General features: G+C 49.6%; 1 protein-coding gene across 2 annotated transcripts in view; it reads right to left on the bottom strand.

The window, feature by feature from the left end:
- Nucleotides 1–2,025: 2,025 nt before the first annotated feature.
- kiaa1549la (KIAA1549-like a) overlaps nucleotides 2,026–15,645 on the bottom strand; it is a 474,294-nt gene continuing 460,674 nt past the window's right edge. For both annotated transcript variants that reach the window (XM_086008325.1, XM_086008326.1), the window contains exons 20-21: nucleotides 6,950–7,095; nucleotides 2,026–4,136 (exon numbers count right to left, since the gene is read on the bottom strand). In XM_086008325.1, coding sequence (XP_085864451.1) covers nucleotides 3,858–4,136; nucleotides 6,950–7,095 — 425 coding nt within the window. In that variant the 3' untranslated portion in view covers nucleotides 2,026–3,857. The remainder of the gene's footprint in view (nucleotides 4,137–6,949; nucleotides 7,096–15,645) is intronic.

The raw sequence follows: 15,645 nt of genomic DNA, 5'->3' as shown, positions 1-15,645 counted from the left end.
ATTCAGACCAACTGCTCTACTAGAAATCATAGAAATTTACAGCAGAGAAGGAGGCCATTCGGCCCATCTTGTCCGCGCCGGCCGACAAAGAGCTCTCCAGCCTCATTCCACTTTCCAGCTCTTGGTCCGTAGCCCTGCAGGTTACAGCACTTCAAGTGCATATGCAAGTACTTTTAAATGTGATGAGGGTTTCTGCCTCTACCACCCTTTCAGGCAGTGAGTTCCAGACCCCCACCACCCTGTGGGTGAAAGCATTTCTCTCAAATCTCCTCTAAACCTACGACCAATTACTTTAAATCTATGTCCCCTGGTTATTGACCTCTCTGCTAAGGGAAATAGATCCTTCCTATCCACTCTATCGAGGCCCCTCATAATTTTATACACCTCAATCAAGTCTCCCCTCAGCCTCCTCTGTTCCAAAGAGAACAACCTCAGCCTATCCAATCTTTCCTCATAGCTAAAATTCCCCAGCCCAGGCAACATCCTCGTAAATCTCCTCTGTACCCTCTCTGGTGCAATCACATCCTTCCTGTAATGTGGTGACCAGAACTGTACGCAGTATTCTAGCTGTGGCCTAACTAGTGTTTTATACAGTTCAAGCATAACCTCCCTGCTCTTATTTTCTATGCCACGACTAATAAAGGCAAGTATCCCGTATGCCTTCTTAACCACCTTATCCACCTGTCCTGCTACCTTCAGGGGTCTGTGGACATGCACTCCAAGGTCCCTCTGATCCTCTGCACTTCTCAGTGTCCTACCATTTATAGTGTATTCCCTTGCCTTGTTAGCCCTTCCCAAATGCATTATCTCACACTTCTCCAGGTTGAATTCCATTTGCCACTGTTCTGCCCACCTGACCACTCCATTGATATCTTCCTGCAGTCTGCAGCTTTCTTCTTCATTATCAACTACACGGCCAATTTTTGTATCATCTGCAAACTTCTTAATCATACTTCCTTCATTTAAGTCCAAATCATTGATATATACCACAAAAAGCAAAGGACCAGTACTGAGCCCTGCGGGACCCCACTGGAAACAGCCTTCCAGTCACAAAAACACCCTTCGACCGTTACCCTTTGTTTCTTGCCTCTCAGCCAATTTCGGATCCAACTTGCCACTTTGCCTTGGATCCCATGGGCTTTTACTTTCATGACCAGTCTGCCATGCTGGACCTTATCAAAAGCCTTGCTAAAATCCATATAGACTACATCAAACGCACTACCCTCATCGACCCTCCTTGTTACCTCCTCAAAAAATTCAATCAAGTTAGTCAGACACGACCTTCCCTTAACAAATCCATGCTGACTGTCCCTGATTAATCCGTGTCTTTCTAAATGAAGATTTATCCTGTCTCTCCTGTCAAACCCAGTGTTGTTTTCTTGCCTCTGAAAAAATTATTCAAACTCTAGAAGTGTGACATATCTCTGTAATCTCCTCCAGCCCTCCGCGATCTCTGCGCTCCTCTAATTCTGGCCTCTTGAGCATCCCCGATTTTAACTGCTGCACCATTGGCAGCCGTGCCTTCAGCTGCTGAGGCCCTAAGCTCTGGAATTCCCTCCCTAAACCTCTCTCTCTGCCTCTCTCTCCTGCTTTTTGTCATTTGCCCAAATATCTCAAGTGGCTCGGTGTCAAATGTTGTTTGATAATCGCTCCTGTGAATCACCTTGGGACGTTTTACTGCGTTTAAGGCGCTGTATAAATGTAACTTCATGTTGTTGTTGTTGAATGCTGCAGAGGAACTGTCTGGGTGAAATATCTCTCAATGATGAGTGTTAGTTAGAAGGGGTCAATTCTTGACCCTGCTTGCCCGCCCCACCCCGTGACCCCAGCAAGGATTGGCCCTCACAGGCAGCAAATGTCAGAGATATGCTCTGACCTGCACTGCCTGCATGTGTGGCTCCCCACTGGGATCTGAGGATGGTGGAATTCACCCAATAGAGTCTTTCCTCGTGAAACACATTCAGTACAACATATGAAGGTGAGAATTCAGACACTGCCATTCAATCTTTGAGTTCTATTCATGTAAAATGTTCAAAGTAGTTTATATCATCAAAACCCTTTAGGAACAGGAGGAGGCCACTCAGCCCCTCTAGCCTGTTCCGCCATTCAATTAGATCTGTATCTTAACTCCATTTCCTCACCTTGGTTCCATATCCCTTATAAACCCTTACCTAAAGGGGATTAAATTCAAACTACATCCCCAGCATTCCATATGCCCCACGGCTCTCAAACAACACCATGGGACACTCGCGATAAAACACAATTCCGCTCTATTGCTGTAATGGAAGGGGTTAGACCTCGGTACATTTTCAGGGCCTGTATGTTCACTGTTTAATCATTTGCTGAAGTGAAACGCCCAGGATTCGAAAGGTCCGACGAGTGATGAGTCCATTATTAAAGACGATCATTTTCAAAAGCTGTACATGCGGCACACAGCCCGCAAGAAGTAGCACTGGTCAATTCATAAATGGACCTCAGCATTATATCTTCAAATCAGGCCGTCCGCCAGCGGGAAATACAGATCCACCTGACAATAGGGGACGGTTTGAACCTTGGCATTTTGAACCTTGGCCGTCAAGGTTAGTGATTCAGGTGTCAGCTGTGGCTCAGTGGGCAGCACTCTCACCTCTGAGTCAAGAAGGTTGTGTGGTTCAAATCCCACTCCATGAGACTTGAGCACAAAAATCTAGGCTGACACTCCAGTGCAGTGCTGAGGGAGCGCTGCACTGTCGGAGGTGCTGTTTTTTGGATGAGACATTAAACTGAGGCCCAGTCTGCTCTCTCAGGTGGTCGTAAAAGATCCCATGGCACTATTTCAAAGAAGAGCAGGGGAGTTATCCCCGGCGTCCTGGACAATATTTATCCTTCAATCAACATAACAAAAAAAACAGATTATCTGGTCATTATCACATTGCTGTTTGTGGGAGCTTGCTGTGTGCAAATTGGCTGCTGCGTTTCCCACATTACAACAGTGACTCCACTTAAAAGTACTTCATTGGCTGTAAAGCGCTTTGGGATGTCCGGTGGTCGTGAAAGGCGCCATAGAAATGCAAGTCTGTCTTTCTATTTGACTGAGGATGACGGATCAATGAGCGATGCTTCAACGAAGAGTCTGTTGACCGTCAAGACGCTTGCTGCCTTGGCGCTAAAGGGAGGGATCGCCTCCTTCGCCTTGGCGCTGGGTCAGACACGGCCCGTGCTGATCCGAGATCGGAACCACTGGCCACCAGGTTTGCAAGTGAACAGAGTAGGAGCCTGCGCAAAAATCACTGGTCGCCATAAGTCGCCAAGATCCCGCAAAATGCCCTTGTCGGTTCTGCTTTCCTTTCCACCTGACGCCTGAATTGCTTCAAGTGGGCGGGCGGGCGGTGGGGGGGGAGGGGTCTGCAGCTGAGTTTCCTCGTTAATTGTCGCTTTTCTCTTTGTCAAGTTAACTTGTCGTTATTTTTTTTGCACAGCTGTTTTCGATACATGTACCGCGGCCACCTCGTAGGCAGCGCACAGGAGTCAGTGTCAAAGTCCTCCGCCCTCTGAGAAAGCAGTGGTCTTACACTAAACATTATACTAAATGACATTACTCGGATGAGACACAATATGTGGCGGTGTGTATTCGAATGAATTCCATTGGTGGAGCCGCCAAATGATTTGAGGCGTTGGCTTTTCAGGGCCAGTTGCAAACAATGGCCCGAGTCCTCACGAGAATTACTGTTTTGTTTCCGTCACCACCCTAACAACCTTTCGCACAGGATGAATCCAATCTGAAGTCCAAAAGGTTATCTGCAACACTGCTTCGGCTCCTGCGAGAAGAATTTTTTTTTTTGTAAATGCCCCACGTGGGAGAACTCTGCCGCGCCCTGCTAAACCTGGAATTCAAACATGCCCGTCTGCTTCTTGGCCAGTTTGGCGACCTCCTCTCTGATGGCCTTGACCAAGGCGGCGGTGGAGATGTTGGAGTAGGAGGTTTCGGAGGACTCGTTCTCAGTCAGGCTCTGCTGCGAGGCCGCGGTGGACGGAGTCTGGGCCTGCTCGATACTCCGCGGTGGATTCGAAGGCTGGGTCTGACTGTACTGGCGAGGGGCGGAGCTCTGCGGATACCGAGCATGCGAAAAGGCCTCTACGTAACCCGGGAGAGTTACCTGAAAAGTTAAGGAGTCGGTTATTCAAACAGCAATTCGGGACCAAGGGCAGCACAACTTCATTTTAGTTCTGAGTGGTTAGTCAGGAGTAATCCTGTAATCACCTCTACTTAGAGGTGGGGGTGCATCAAAGGTTCACTAGATTGATTCCTGGGATGAGAGAGTTGCCCTATGAGGAGAGATTGAGTAGATTGGGTCTATACTCTCTGGAGTTTAGAAGAATGAGAGGTGATCTCATTGAAACGTGTAAAATTCTTCGAGGGATTGACAGGGTAGATGCTGAGAGGCTGTTTTCCCCTGGCTGGAGAGTCTAGAACCAGGGGGCACAGTCTCAGGATAAGGGGTCGGTCATTTAAGACTGAGCTGAGAAGAAATGTCTTCACTCAGAGGGTTGTGAATCTTTGGAATTCTCTACCCCAGAGAGCTGTGGAGGCTCAGTCGATGAGTATATTCAAGACTGAGATCAATAGATTCTTGGACACTAAGGGAATCAAGGGAGATGGAGATAGTGCGGGAAGGTGGACATGAGGTAGAAGGTCAGCCATGATCTTACTGAATGGCGGAGCAGGCCCGTATGGCCTATTCCTGCTCCTATTGCTTATACAGGAAACTCTTTTTTACCCGGCACCGACGGGACCGGCGTGGTGCCGGTTTATCAAAAAGTCTGGATTACAGAGAGGTATAGTAAAAGGTACGAGAGCCCCGTACACAGCAACAAATCCAGGCTTCCCTGTTGCATAACAACCGGTGCAGGAACCCCGGTTACCCACCCACAGATCCAGGAATGGCCACTAGTATGAAGTAAAACTTACCTGAACCTACTCCTGAATTTTGCCGGTTAACAGAGATTTCCGGTTATTTTAAGTGCCGGTAAATCGAGAGTTTCCTGTATTCCCAAAAACATCACCCGGCATCGCACTATCAAACAAATGAAAAGGAGCTTAAATATCTTTTTTGGGGGGGAGCTGGGGGCAGAATTCAGGCATCCTGGGAGTGGAGGCCCCCGAATTGTGGGTGGAACCCACCTCTTGCAGGGCTCCCATCTCTCCGATGGTCACACATCACCCTCTGGCGGCGAGTTGGGGGTGGTGGTGGGGGTGGGGGTCAGATCTGGGGCTGTGTCTGGCCGTCTTCTCCGGAACTCCTGCGGCCAGCCGTATCCCCGCCCGCAGGAGGCCTTCGCGCTCGCGCTGTGCTGAGCAGAAACGTGGTCCCACTGGACCGATTTTAAATGGTAATCGATCGCTGGGGGCGGTGGGGGGGGGCTCGGAATCCAGCGCCTCTTGAACCTGGGACCTGGCGTCCGGGGAGTAGCAGGAGAAGAAGTGACGAAAACAGGGAGAAATTCGGTCTAGCCCCGTTTGCGGCACTAAAACTTTAAACGTTGAAAAAATTAGCGCCAGGCGCTGATCATTCCCGCCTCCTGCGAAATTCAGCTTTAGCGCTCCGAGAGGGAAGTGGAGCGTTAACTCAAGTGCTAACCACGTCTCTTTGGACGCTAGAGTCCGAGAGCGGGGTGGTAGCGGCAGAGCGCTAAACAATTTTGAGCGCATTGTAAACGGCATCAGAGGCTGCTTCCCTCGCTTAAAGGGAAGGGCCACTGATGCTGCACAAGTTGTCGTCAGTTCTGTTTTGCAAGGTGACCTGGGCGACTGCCATTACAGCCCCAAACACTCTCACAGTGTGGAGGGCTCAGACATCTTGCACCAATGAAACATTAAAATCTTTGTGCAGGCACCAGACTGGTGCAAATAATAAAGGCAGCACGAGCTGAAAAACATTCCCTTTAATCACCGCTCCCGAAGCGGCCAGCCGAGTTCACGACGCCTCCTCTAGCTGGCGTTGTCAGTGCGAGGCGATAAAGTGGGGGGGGGGGGGGGCGAGAGTCAATTTTCCATCCGGGGCGGTAACGGGGCGCTGCACACTTTATGACGTCACAATCTGCGAGGCGTGAGAAGCCCAGGTGCTAAACCGGCGCTGAAGTTCGCGGGCGTCGCTGCATTCGTCACGCCCGGGCACTAACCCCTTAGTGCTCCCACAGGTGCTAACGGGAGGCGCTAACATACCGAATTTCGCAGCCATAGAATTTTACAGCACAGAAACAGGCCATTCGGCCCAACTGGTCCATGCCGGTGTTTATGCTCCACACGAGCCTCCTCCCACTCCTCTTCATCTCACCCTATCAGCATATCCTTCTATTCCTTTGTCCCTCATGTTTATCTAGCCTCTCCTTAAATACATCTATACTATTCACCTCAACTACTCTCAGTTGTAGCGAGTTCCACATTCTCACCACTCTCTGGTTTCTCCTGAATTCCCTATTAGTGACTATCTTATATTTATGATGATGACTCCCCCCCCCCTAGTTTTGGTCTCCCCACACAAGTGGAAACATCGTCTGTGATTTTATTAACGGAGGTGGGTTGAGGGTGGGCCGGCTGCTCGGCAGCTTTCCGACCCGCCCCCATAGCCCTGCCAATCACCTTAAGTCTGTGTCCTCTGGTTCTCGACCCTTCCGCCAATGGGATCAGTTTCTCGCTATCTACTCTGTCCAGACCCCTCTTGATTTTGAACACCTCAATTAAATCGCCCCTTAACCGTTTCAGCTCTAAGGAGAACAACCCCAGCTTCTCCAGTCTCGCCACTTAACTGAAGTCCCTCATCCCTGGTACCTTTCTAGTAAATCTCCTCTGCACCCTCTCTAAGGCCTTGACATCCTTCCTAAAGTGCGGTGCCCAGAATTGGACACAATACTCCAACGGAGGCCAAACCGGTGTTTCATAAAGGTTTAGCATACGTTCGTTTATACATACGTTCTCTGCCCACTGGGCATGTGCTTCTCCGTCTCCCACATACGGGGTCCAGGGATGATTGCGGTAGGGCACAGGAGCTGGGATGAAGTAGTTTGGGAATCCAGGTCTGTTGGCTGGTATGGCATAAACTGCTGGCACTGAGCTACCTACAAAGACAATTGGAATAAAACATTCAAGCTTTCAGATACACCCTGCAGAATATCCATACCGTCAGCACATGGGCACAGGGTTAGGCCCTTCAACATTCAGATCCATAACTTGTTCTTATGTTTCTCCACAGACTGTTGGCAACGCTGGCAAGCCAGAATATATGGCCCATCAATGGTTGCCTTGAGAAGGTTGTGGTGAGCCTTCTAGTGTGAGAGCAGCTCCAACAACACTCAAGAAGCTCGACGCCATCCAGGACAAAGCAGCCCGCTTGATTGGCACCCCATCCACCACCTTAAACATTCACTCCCTCCACCACCGGCGTACCGTGGCTGCAGTGTGTACCATCTACACGATGCACTGCAGCAACTCGCCAAGGCTTCTTCAGCAGCACCTCCCAAACCCGCAACCTCTTCCACCTAGAAGGACAAGGGCAGCAGGCGCATGGGAACGCCACCACCTCCAAGTTCCCCTCTAACTCACACACCATCCTGACTTCGAAATATATCGGCCGTTCCTTCATCGTCGCTGGGTCAAAATCCTGGAACTCCCTCCCTAACAGCACTGTGGGAGCACCTTCACCACACGGACTGCAGCGGTTCAAGAAGGCGGCTCACCACCACCTTCTCAAGGGGCGATTAGGGATGGGCAATAAATGCCGGCCTTGCCAGTGACACCCACATCCCATAAGCCAATAAAAAAAAATAGTTTGTACAACTGAGGCCACTTCAGAGGGTATTAAGTGTCAATCACTCAGAGTGGGACTGGAGTCACATGTAGGCCAGACTTGGTAGGAGCGGCTTGTTCCCTTTCTCTGAAAGAATTAGTGAACAGTTAAGAAAGAAAGAACTTTCATTTAATAGAGCGCCTTTCTTGACCTCAGGACGTTGCAAACCGCATTCTGGCCAATGAAGTACTTTTTGAAGTGTAGTCACTGTTGTAATGTAGGAAATGCGGCAGCCAATTTCCGCACAGCAAGCTCCCACAAACAGCAATGTGATAATGACCAGATCATCTGTTTTAGTGATGTTGGTTGAGGGATAAATATTGGAGAACTCCCCTGCTCCTCTTCGAAATAGTGCCGCGGGATCTTTTATCATCCACCCGAGAGAGCAGACGGGGCCTCAGTTTAACATCTTATCCAAAGGATGGCACCGCCAACAGTGCAGCGCTCCCTCAGTACTGCACTGGAATGTCAGCCTAGATTATGTGCTCAAGTCTCTGGAGTGGGGCTTGAGCCCACAACCTTCTGAGAGAGTGCTACCCAGTGAGCTACGGCTAAGAGTTGGGTTGATACGACAATCCTGCAGCTTTTCCTGGGCATTGTTATTTGGCATTGGCAAATTACCAGATTTACTGAATTCAATTTCCCAACGTGTCATGGCGGGATTGAAACTCATGACCAATGAGCTGCTAGTTCAGTACAAGAACCACTAAGGTGCCGTCCCCAACTGTCTTACGGACGATTGTTCTTCCAATACCACTGAATTGCATTTTGCAGAATACACAATACAGCATCAGGCCATTTTGTTTCTGTGTTGTATCCGCCACCTACACACATGACAACATGGCGGTGACAACAACAATCGTCCATTCTACAGTTCCCACAAGATGTAGACCTTTCAAGGTAAAGAGGTGATCCGATCGAGGGGTTAAAAATGTGAAAGGATTCGATAGGGTAGATACAGAGAAACTATTTCCACTGGTGGGGGAATCCAGAACAAGAGGGCGTAGCATTAAAATTAGAGCCAGGCCGTTTATAGGAACCGGAGGAGGCCATTCAGCCCCTCGAGCCTGTTCCGCCATTCAATCAGATCGTGGTTGATCTGCGACCTAACTCCATACACCCACCTTTGGCCCAGATCCCTCAATACCTATGGTTCACAAAAATCTATCAATCTCCGATTTAAAATTAACAATTGATCTAGCATCAATTGCCATTTGCGGAAGAGAGTTCCAAACTTCTCCCACCCTTTGTGTGTAGAAGTGTTTCCTAATTTCACTCCTGAAAGGCTTGGCTCTAATTTTTAGACTCTGCCCCCAGTCCTAGAATCCCCAACCAGCGGAAATAGTTTCTCTCTATCTACTCTCTCTGTTCCCCTTAATATCCTGAAAACTTTGATCAAATCACACCTTAATCTTCTAAATTCCAAGGAATACGATCCTAGTTTGTGTAATCTCTTCTTGTAATTTAATCCTTGGAGTCCGGATATCATTCTGGTAAACCTACGCTGCGCTCCCTCCAAGGCCAGTATATTCTTCCTAAGGTGTGGTGCCCAGAATGAAATCAGGAAGCACCTTTTCACACAAAGGGTAGTAGAAATCTGGAACTCTCTTCCACCCAAAGGCTGCGGATGTTGGGGGACAATTGGAGCTTTCGAGGCTTGAGATCGCTAGATTTTGTTAGCTAGGGCTATCAAGGGAGTTTTGGGACTTCCAATTAGCCAAGGCGTGAAAATGGAGTTAAGGTGCAGATCAGCCATGATCTCATTGAATGGTGGAACAGGCTCGAGGGGCTGAATGGCCTACTCCTGTTCCTAACTGAACATTATGGTGGAATTATATATAAGAAAAAATAAACACAAGAATTAGGGGTATGGTAGCACAGTGATTATGTTACTGGACTAGTCCAGAGATCTGGACTAATGATCCAGAGACACAAGTTCAAATCCCACCACAGCAACTGGGGAATTTAAATTCAATTAATTAAATAAATCTGGAATAAAAAGCTAGTGTCAGTAATGGTGACCATGAAACGATCGGATTGTTGTAAAAACCCATCTGGTTCACTAATGTCCTTTAGTGAAGGAAATCTGCCGTCCTTACCCGGTCTGGCCTATATGTGACTCCAGACCCACACCAATGTGGTTGACTCTTAACTGCCCTCTGAAATGGCCCAGCGAGACACTCAGTTGTAAAAAACTGCAACGGTTCAAGAAGGCAGCTCACCACCACCACCTTCTCAAGGGCAATAAATGCTGGCCCTTGCCCACATCCCGGGAACGAATATTAAAAAAAAATCAAATCTTCCATGCATGCTGATCCCAGTCAAAAGCATTAAGAAAATGTAACAATTTTGGCAGATTATTCTGCTTTGACCACATACGCCTCCCAGGAAATGATCCTTGCCCCTCTTGGCATAGTCATGAAACCCACATCCAGTTGACTCGGAGAATTCATTTTATTTTTGTTGAATACTTGACTGCAGTCTGCACGTCTTACACTAGGTGGCGGTCCACGCCACCAGTTTGCATTTCTCCTCAGCAACCTTGTCTTAAAGCAACACTGACACATATTAAAATCTGCGACCAAATCGGTGAATAATCAGTGTGCAATTCCGGCTTCAATTAAATCGGGATTACACGAGTAACTTGAGACGTGACTTGGTGGCAAGTCCTGGCCTAATATTTATCCCTCAGTCAACAGCACTAAAAACAGATCATCTGGTCATTACCACGTTGCTGCTTGTGGGAGCTTGCTGTGCGCAAATTGGCTGCCCCGTTTCCAATATTACAACAGTGACTATACACTCATGCGTGGAAATTTAAAGGGACCGCGCACTAAAAGAAACAGGCCGAGCAGAACAAAGTGCAGCTCACAGGGACCATTGATGTGCACTCTATTATCTAAAGCAGGACAGTGGTCGCCACAAGTGACATTTCTATTGCCTGCAGAGCTGCTCAGAAGGTCCTGTGTATTTGCTTATCTCAGTGTACATCCCTGTAAACTTCAATCCCAATCCAAATCAGATACTGATCCAGCTCTTTTGTTTAAAGGGGTAAATAGCATAGCTCCTCTATGAACAAATGATTTAACCTCTCGTCCCCCAGTGCACAATATTCCAAATCCCTACCTTTGTTTATAAATCCCTACATTATCTCCGACAAGCACCTCCCAAACCCGCGCCCTCCGCCACCTAGAAGGACAAGGGCAGCAGGTGCATGGGAACACCACCACCTCCAAGTTCCCCTCGTCACACACCATCCTCAATTGGAAATATATCGGCCGATCCTTCATCATCGCTGGGACAAAATCCTGGAACTCCCTCCCTGACGGCACTGTGGGAGTACCTTCACCACACGGACTGCAGCGGTTCAAGAAGGCGGCTCACCACCACCTTCTCAAGGGCAACTAGGGATGGGCAATAAATGCCGGCCTTGCCAGCGACGCCCACAACACGTGAATGACTTAAAACAAAACATGCCCTCCTTACCTCTGTCACCTCCTTCGACCCTACATGCCAGTGTGTGCCCTCTGCTCTCCAAATTTCAACCTCCTTTGCAATGCTTGCTGTCCCTGCTCCATCTTCAGTGGCAGGAACTGCCACCTCCTTGGTCCCACCATCTGGAATTCTCCTCAAAACCCCTCTTAACTTGTCACATTTTCCCCCTCCTCCAAAAGTCTTGACACTCCCCTTTTACCTCGCATAACACTTCTCCTCAGAGTAAGTTATGAATCTGGTTTTTTTTTACTCAAGAGGTTTGTCGGAGCATGGAATACATCAACGCATGGGAATGGTTGGGGCAGAGACCATTGCATCTTTTAAAGGAAAAGTGGATAAATGGAATAAAAGGAAGGTACAGGGTTGTGGGGAGCGAGCAGGGCAGCGGGGATCATTTTCGGATGTTACTGGCAAAGGGTTGGCATAGACACAGAGGTCCATAAGCTGCTTGGAGTCTGTCTTTGCCTCCGTAGAGTGTAGTGGTACATTGTCCTGCGCTCCCAGCAGATTCCACCGCCTCCTCCCACTCGCTCTGTCACACTTTGATACATGCACATCGTGAAATGGAACAGAGGAATTCTTACAGTCAGATCCTATGGTGAGAGAGAAGGGGCAGTGGGGAGGGGGAAGATTACATCAATAGAGATTCCCAGCCTTCTTCAAACGTTGGTACCCTGAAAAGGTAGCACAGGGTAGGAACATCGGAACAGGAGGAGGCCATTCAGCCCCTCTAGCCTGTTATGCCATTCAATTCGATAATGGCTGATCTGTATCTTAACTCCATCTACCTGCCTTGGTTCTGTAACCCTTAATAACCTTGCCTAACAAAAATCTATCAATCTCAGTTTTGAAATTTTCAATTGACCCCCCAGCCTCAACAACATTTTGGAGGAAAGAGTTCCAGATTTCCACTACCCTTTGTGTGAAGAGGTGCTTCCCGACATCACCCCTGAACGGCCTGGCTCTAATTTTAAGGTTCTGCCCCCTTGTTCTGGACTTCCCCCACCAGAGGAAATAGTTTCTCTCTCTCTGCCCTAGCGACTCCTTTAATCAACTTAAACACCTCGATTAGATCACCCCTTAATCTTCTCTACTCGAGGGAGTACAAGCCTAGTCTGTGCAGCCTGTCTTCATATTAATAATGTGTGAATCCTTTTTACACCACTCTAAAACTCCTCGGGGAACTTGAGCAGAGGAGTGAACCCGTTTGCTTTAAACGGGCTAACACTGTCGCTAAAACAGCGGCCAGGGGAAGGCATTAAGGGGGAGAAATTCGGTGCCTTAGCGCCGCCGGTTAGTGCCTGGCGGGGGCTCTAATGGGGCGCTGAGGCAGTAGTGCCGCGGCGAGGCAAATCCAGTGCCGCACGCCAAATCTGCCGCCCCCCTTAGCGCCACCGCTAATAGTTACTGCCGGGGACCTTAGCGCCAGGCAGATCGCGACGTCAGTGAGCGTGCAATGCTCACTGGGTGCCCGATCAGCAAAATTCATGGTCACCCCCTGCCTTAGCGCCTCGGCCCGAAAGCGACAGGGAGAGGAGGCACGAAGCAGTCGGTAGCCGGCTCCAGGGGCGCTACTTAAAGGGATCATGAGTGATGAGTCGCAGCTCTCAGATTAGTGCTGTTTCACTGTTTCCTTGTCAGTTTGACATTGTGCAATAGTTTAATTCAGTTATTTAAAGGTTGTTTAGTCTCTGGAGTGTTGTGGCTACTAAAAATTTAGTTACATTTATTCTGACAACATATCAAAGAGTTACATTTGGTTACATTAATGGGGGCTGTCCTGGCAGTCGACCTCGCCCTCCAGGATCTACTGTGGAGGGAGCGGAGGCAGCAATAAAGATTGCAAAATGTGGCCAGAGGGAGGAGGAGGGCCATCAGGGCTCCCAACAGGAGGCCTTACCCTCCGAGGGTATTCCGAGAGCATGTCTCCTACCTCTAACTAAGCGAGGAGCAGTGTATTAGAAGGCTCCGCTTCAGCGAGGAGGTGGTCACAGAACTCTGCCACCTCCTGCAACCAGACCTCGGGCCTCAGATCAGGGTAATCACGGCTCTCTCAGTGGCAGTCAAGGTCACCATCGCCCTCAGTTTCTTCACCAGCGGATCCTTCCAGTCTGCAACAGGAGATATAGGTAACGCCTCGCAGTTCGCCTTCCATCGCTGCATCCGGGAGGTCACAGAGACTCTCTACAGTAGGAGAAGGGACTACATTTCCTTCCCCATCACCAGAGAGAAGCAGAACGAGCGTGCATGTGGCTTTACCAGGATAGCGGGATTCCCCATGGTGCAGGGCGCCATTGACTGCACCCACGTGGCTTTGCTAGCACCGCATAACAATCCTGAGATCTTCCGTAACTGCAAAGGCTACCACTCACTTAATGTTCATTTGGTGTGCAAACACAGACAGCGAATTCTCAATGTGAATGCCCGCTATCCTGGCAGCAGCCACGATGCCTTCATCCTGCGCCAGACCGGTGTGCCAGCACTGTTCCAGCCACCACATCAAGCTCGTGGCTGGCTGTTCGGAGACGAGGGCTATCCGCTCTCCACCTGGCTCATGACTTCCCTCCACAACCCCAACACACCTGCCTAGCAGTCATATAATGAGAGCCATGCCGCACCAGGAACATCATCGAGCAGACCATCGGGGTGCTCAAGCAACGGTTCTGCTGCCTTGACCGCTCAGGAGGAGCCCTCCAGTACTCGGCTGAGCGGGTGTCCCATTTCGCGTTGATCTGCTCTATGCTCCACAATTTGGCCATCATGAGGGCCCAGCCCTTGCCACCAGGGATTGCGGAACCACCTCAGGAGGAGGAAGAGCAGGAAGAGGAAGATGAGGAGGAGGAGGAGGAGGATCAGGAGCGAGGGAGGAAGCAGCCACTCAATCGACCTTCCGGAAGGGCGGCCCGTGACCGCCTCATCAGATTGCGGTTCCAATAAATTAAACCCCAGATCCCCATTGCTCACCACATCCCCATCATTCCATCCCTGTCACAGGCCATATCACAGGCAAAGCTAATATTAGAGACACCACAAAATAATCCAAAGCCAATTAATAAAATTTTCAATCATCAGTGAACACATATTTACAACAACAATATTAACTATTCACCCCTGTGCACCCTTAGTGCCTCTCGTTACTGTACCTTTGCCTACTCCAATGCTCCTACGTAGTGTTGACCCAGTGGCTGCAGCATGGCGGGTGGGAGGCTGCTGAGTGTCCGTGCGGGAGACTTCAGATGGCCTTGCAGGATGCCCTCGACCAGCTTTGGGCCTGGAAGGCCCGGCTGTAGACTGCACCACCTCAGAATGGGCGGCAGCAGTCTGGGCTGGCTGGATGACAGGCAGCGACAAGGGCAATGGCGGAGTGGCAGTGGTGGGATCAGGAATGCTGTCATCCTGAGAGAGGACAGCAGGGTCCTGCTTCACTGACCCACTGCCCTCCCCCGGGGCAGCACCTCAGCATCCCTAGCAATGTGTTGCAGCACAGATTGTTGGCCTGCTGCGACACCGTGAAAGCCCCGGTCGACAGTGGTAGACCCCGTCACGATGGCAGCAGTTACAGCTTACGTGGTATCAAGCTGAGACTGCATGAGAGCAGTCTGAGATTGGATGCCACCAAGCATAGGCTGCATTACAGCACTAAGACGTTGCGTCGCTTCCGCCTGTGCTGCAATGGAAGCTGCCAGATCGCCCATTGCATGCGGCATCAGGTCTGGGTCGCCACGGTCTCTCTGGGAGTCTACCATCCTTTGCAGACTGGAAATGATGGGCTCCATGGTGTGCGCAGAGCTCTGTGCAATGTTGGAGGCGGACTCCTCCACGCTCCTTACAATTTCCGAGAGGCTCCTGGGCACCCTTGCCATTGCACCTATGTTCTCCGTGTGCATGCCCATCACCCTTCTTCTAAAGGCCTCCCCATCAAGGTCCTCATCTGAGTCCTGTGCCGCAGAACTCGTGAGCGGACTCGCCCTCTGAAGAGCTAGCTGTGGAGCTACCCTTACCCCCTGGCCTTGCTGCAGCCCGCTCTTCCCCGGTGCATCACCCTGTACAGATCCCGCTACTATACTAGCCTCTAAAGAATGTGTTTACTGGGATAAAGACAGCAGAGAGAAAGGATCTTAGCTCCAAAAATCAAGAAGTAGAATCAGTTTGGGTGGAGCTAAGAAACAGCAAGGGGCAGAAAACATTGGTGGGAGTTGTTTATAGGCCCCCAAACAGTAGTTGTAATGTCGGGCAGAGTATAAATCAGGAAATTAGAGGCGCGTGTAACAATGGTAATACAGTGATCATGGGGGACTTTAATCTACATATAAACTGGGCAAAACAA

The sequence above is a fragment of the Somniosus microcephalus genome, chromosome 15 (genome assembly GCF_052327205.1).
Source record: "Somniosus microcephalus isolate GS21.2 chromosome 15, FLI_Smic_1.0, whole genome shotgun sequence".
In the NCBI taxonomy this organism is placed as follows: domain Eukaryota; kingdom Metazoa; phylum Chordata; class Chondrichthyes; order Squaliformes; family Somniosidae; genus Somniosus; species Somniosus microcephalus.
The sequence above is the reverse complement of the archived record's forward strand: the minus strand, read 5'-3'. Positions and strand labels throughout refer to the sequence as shown.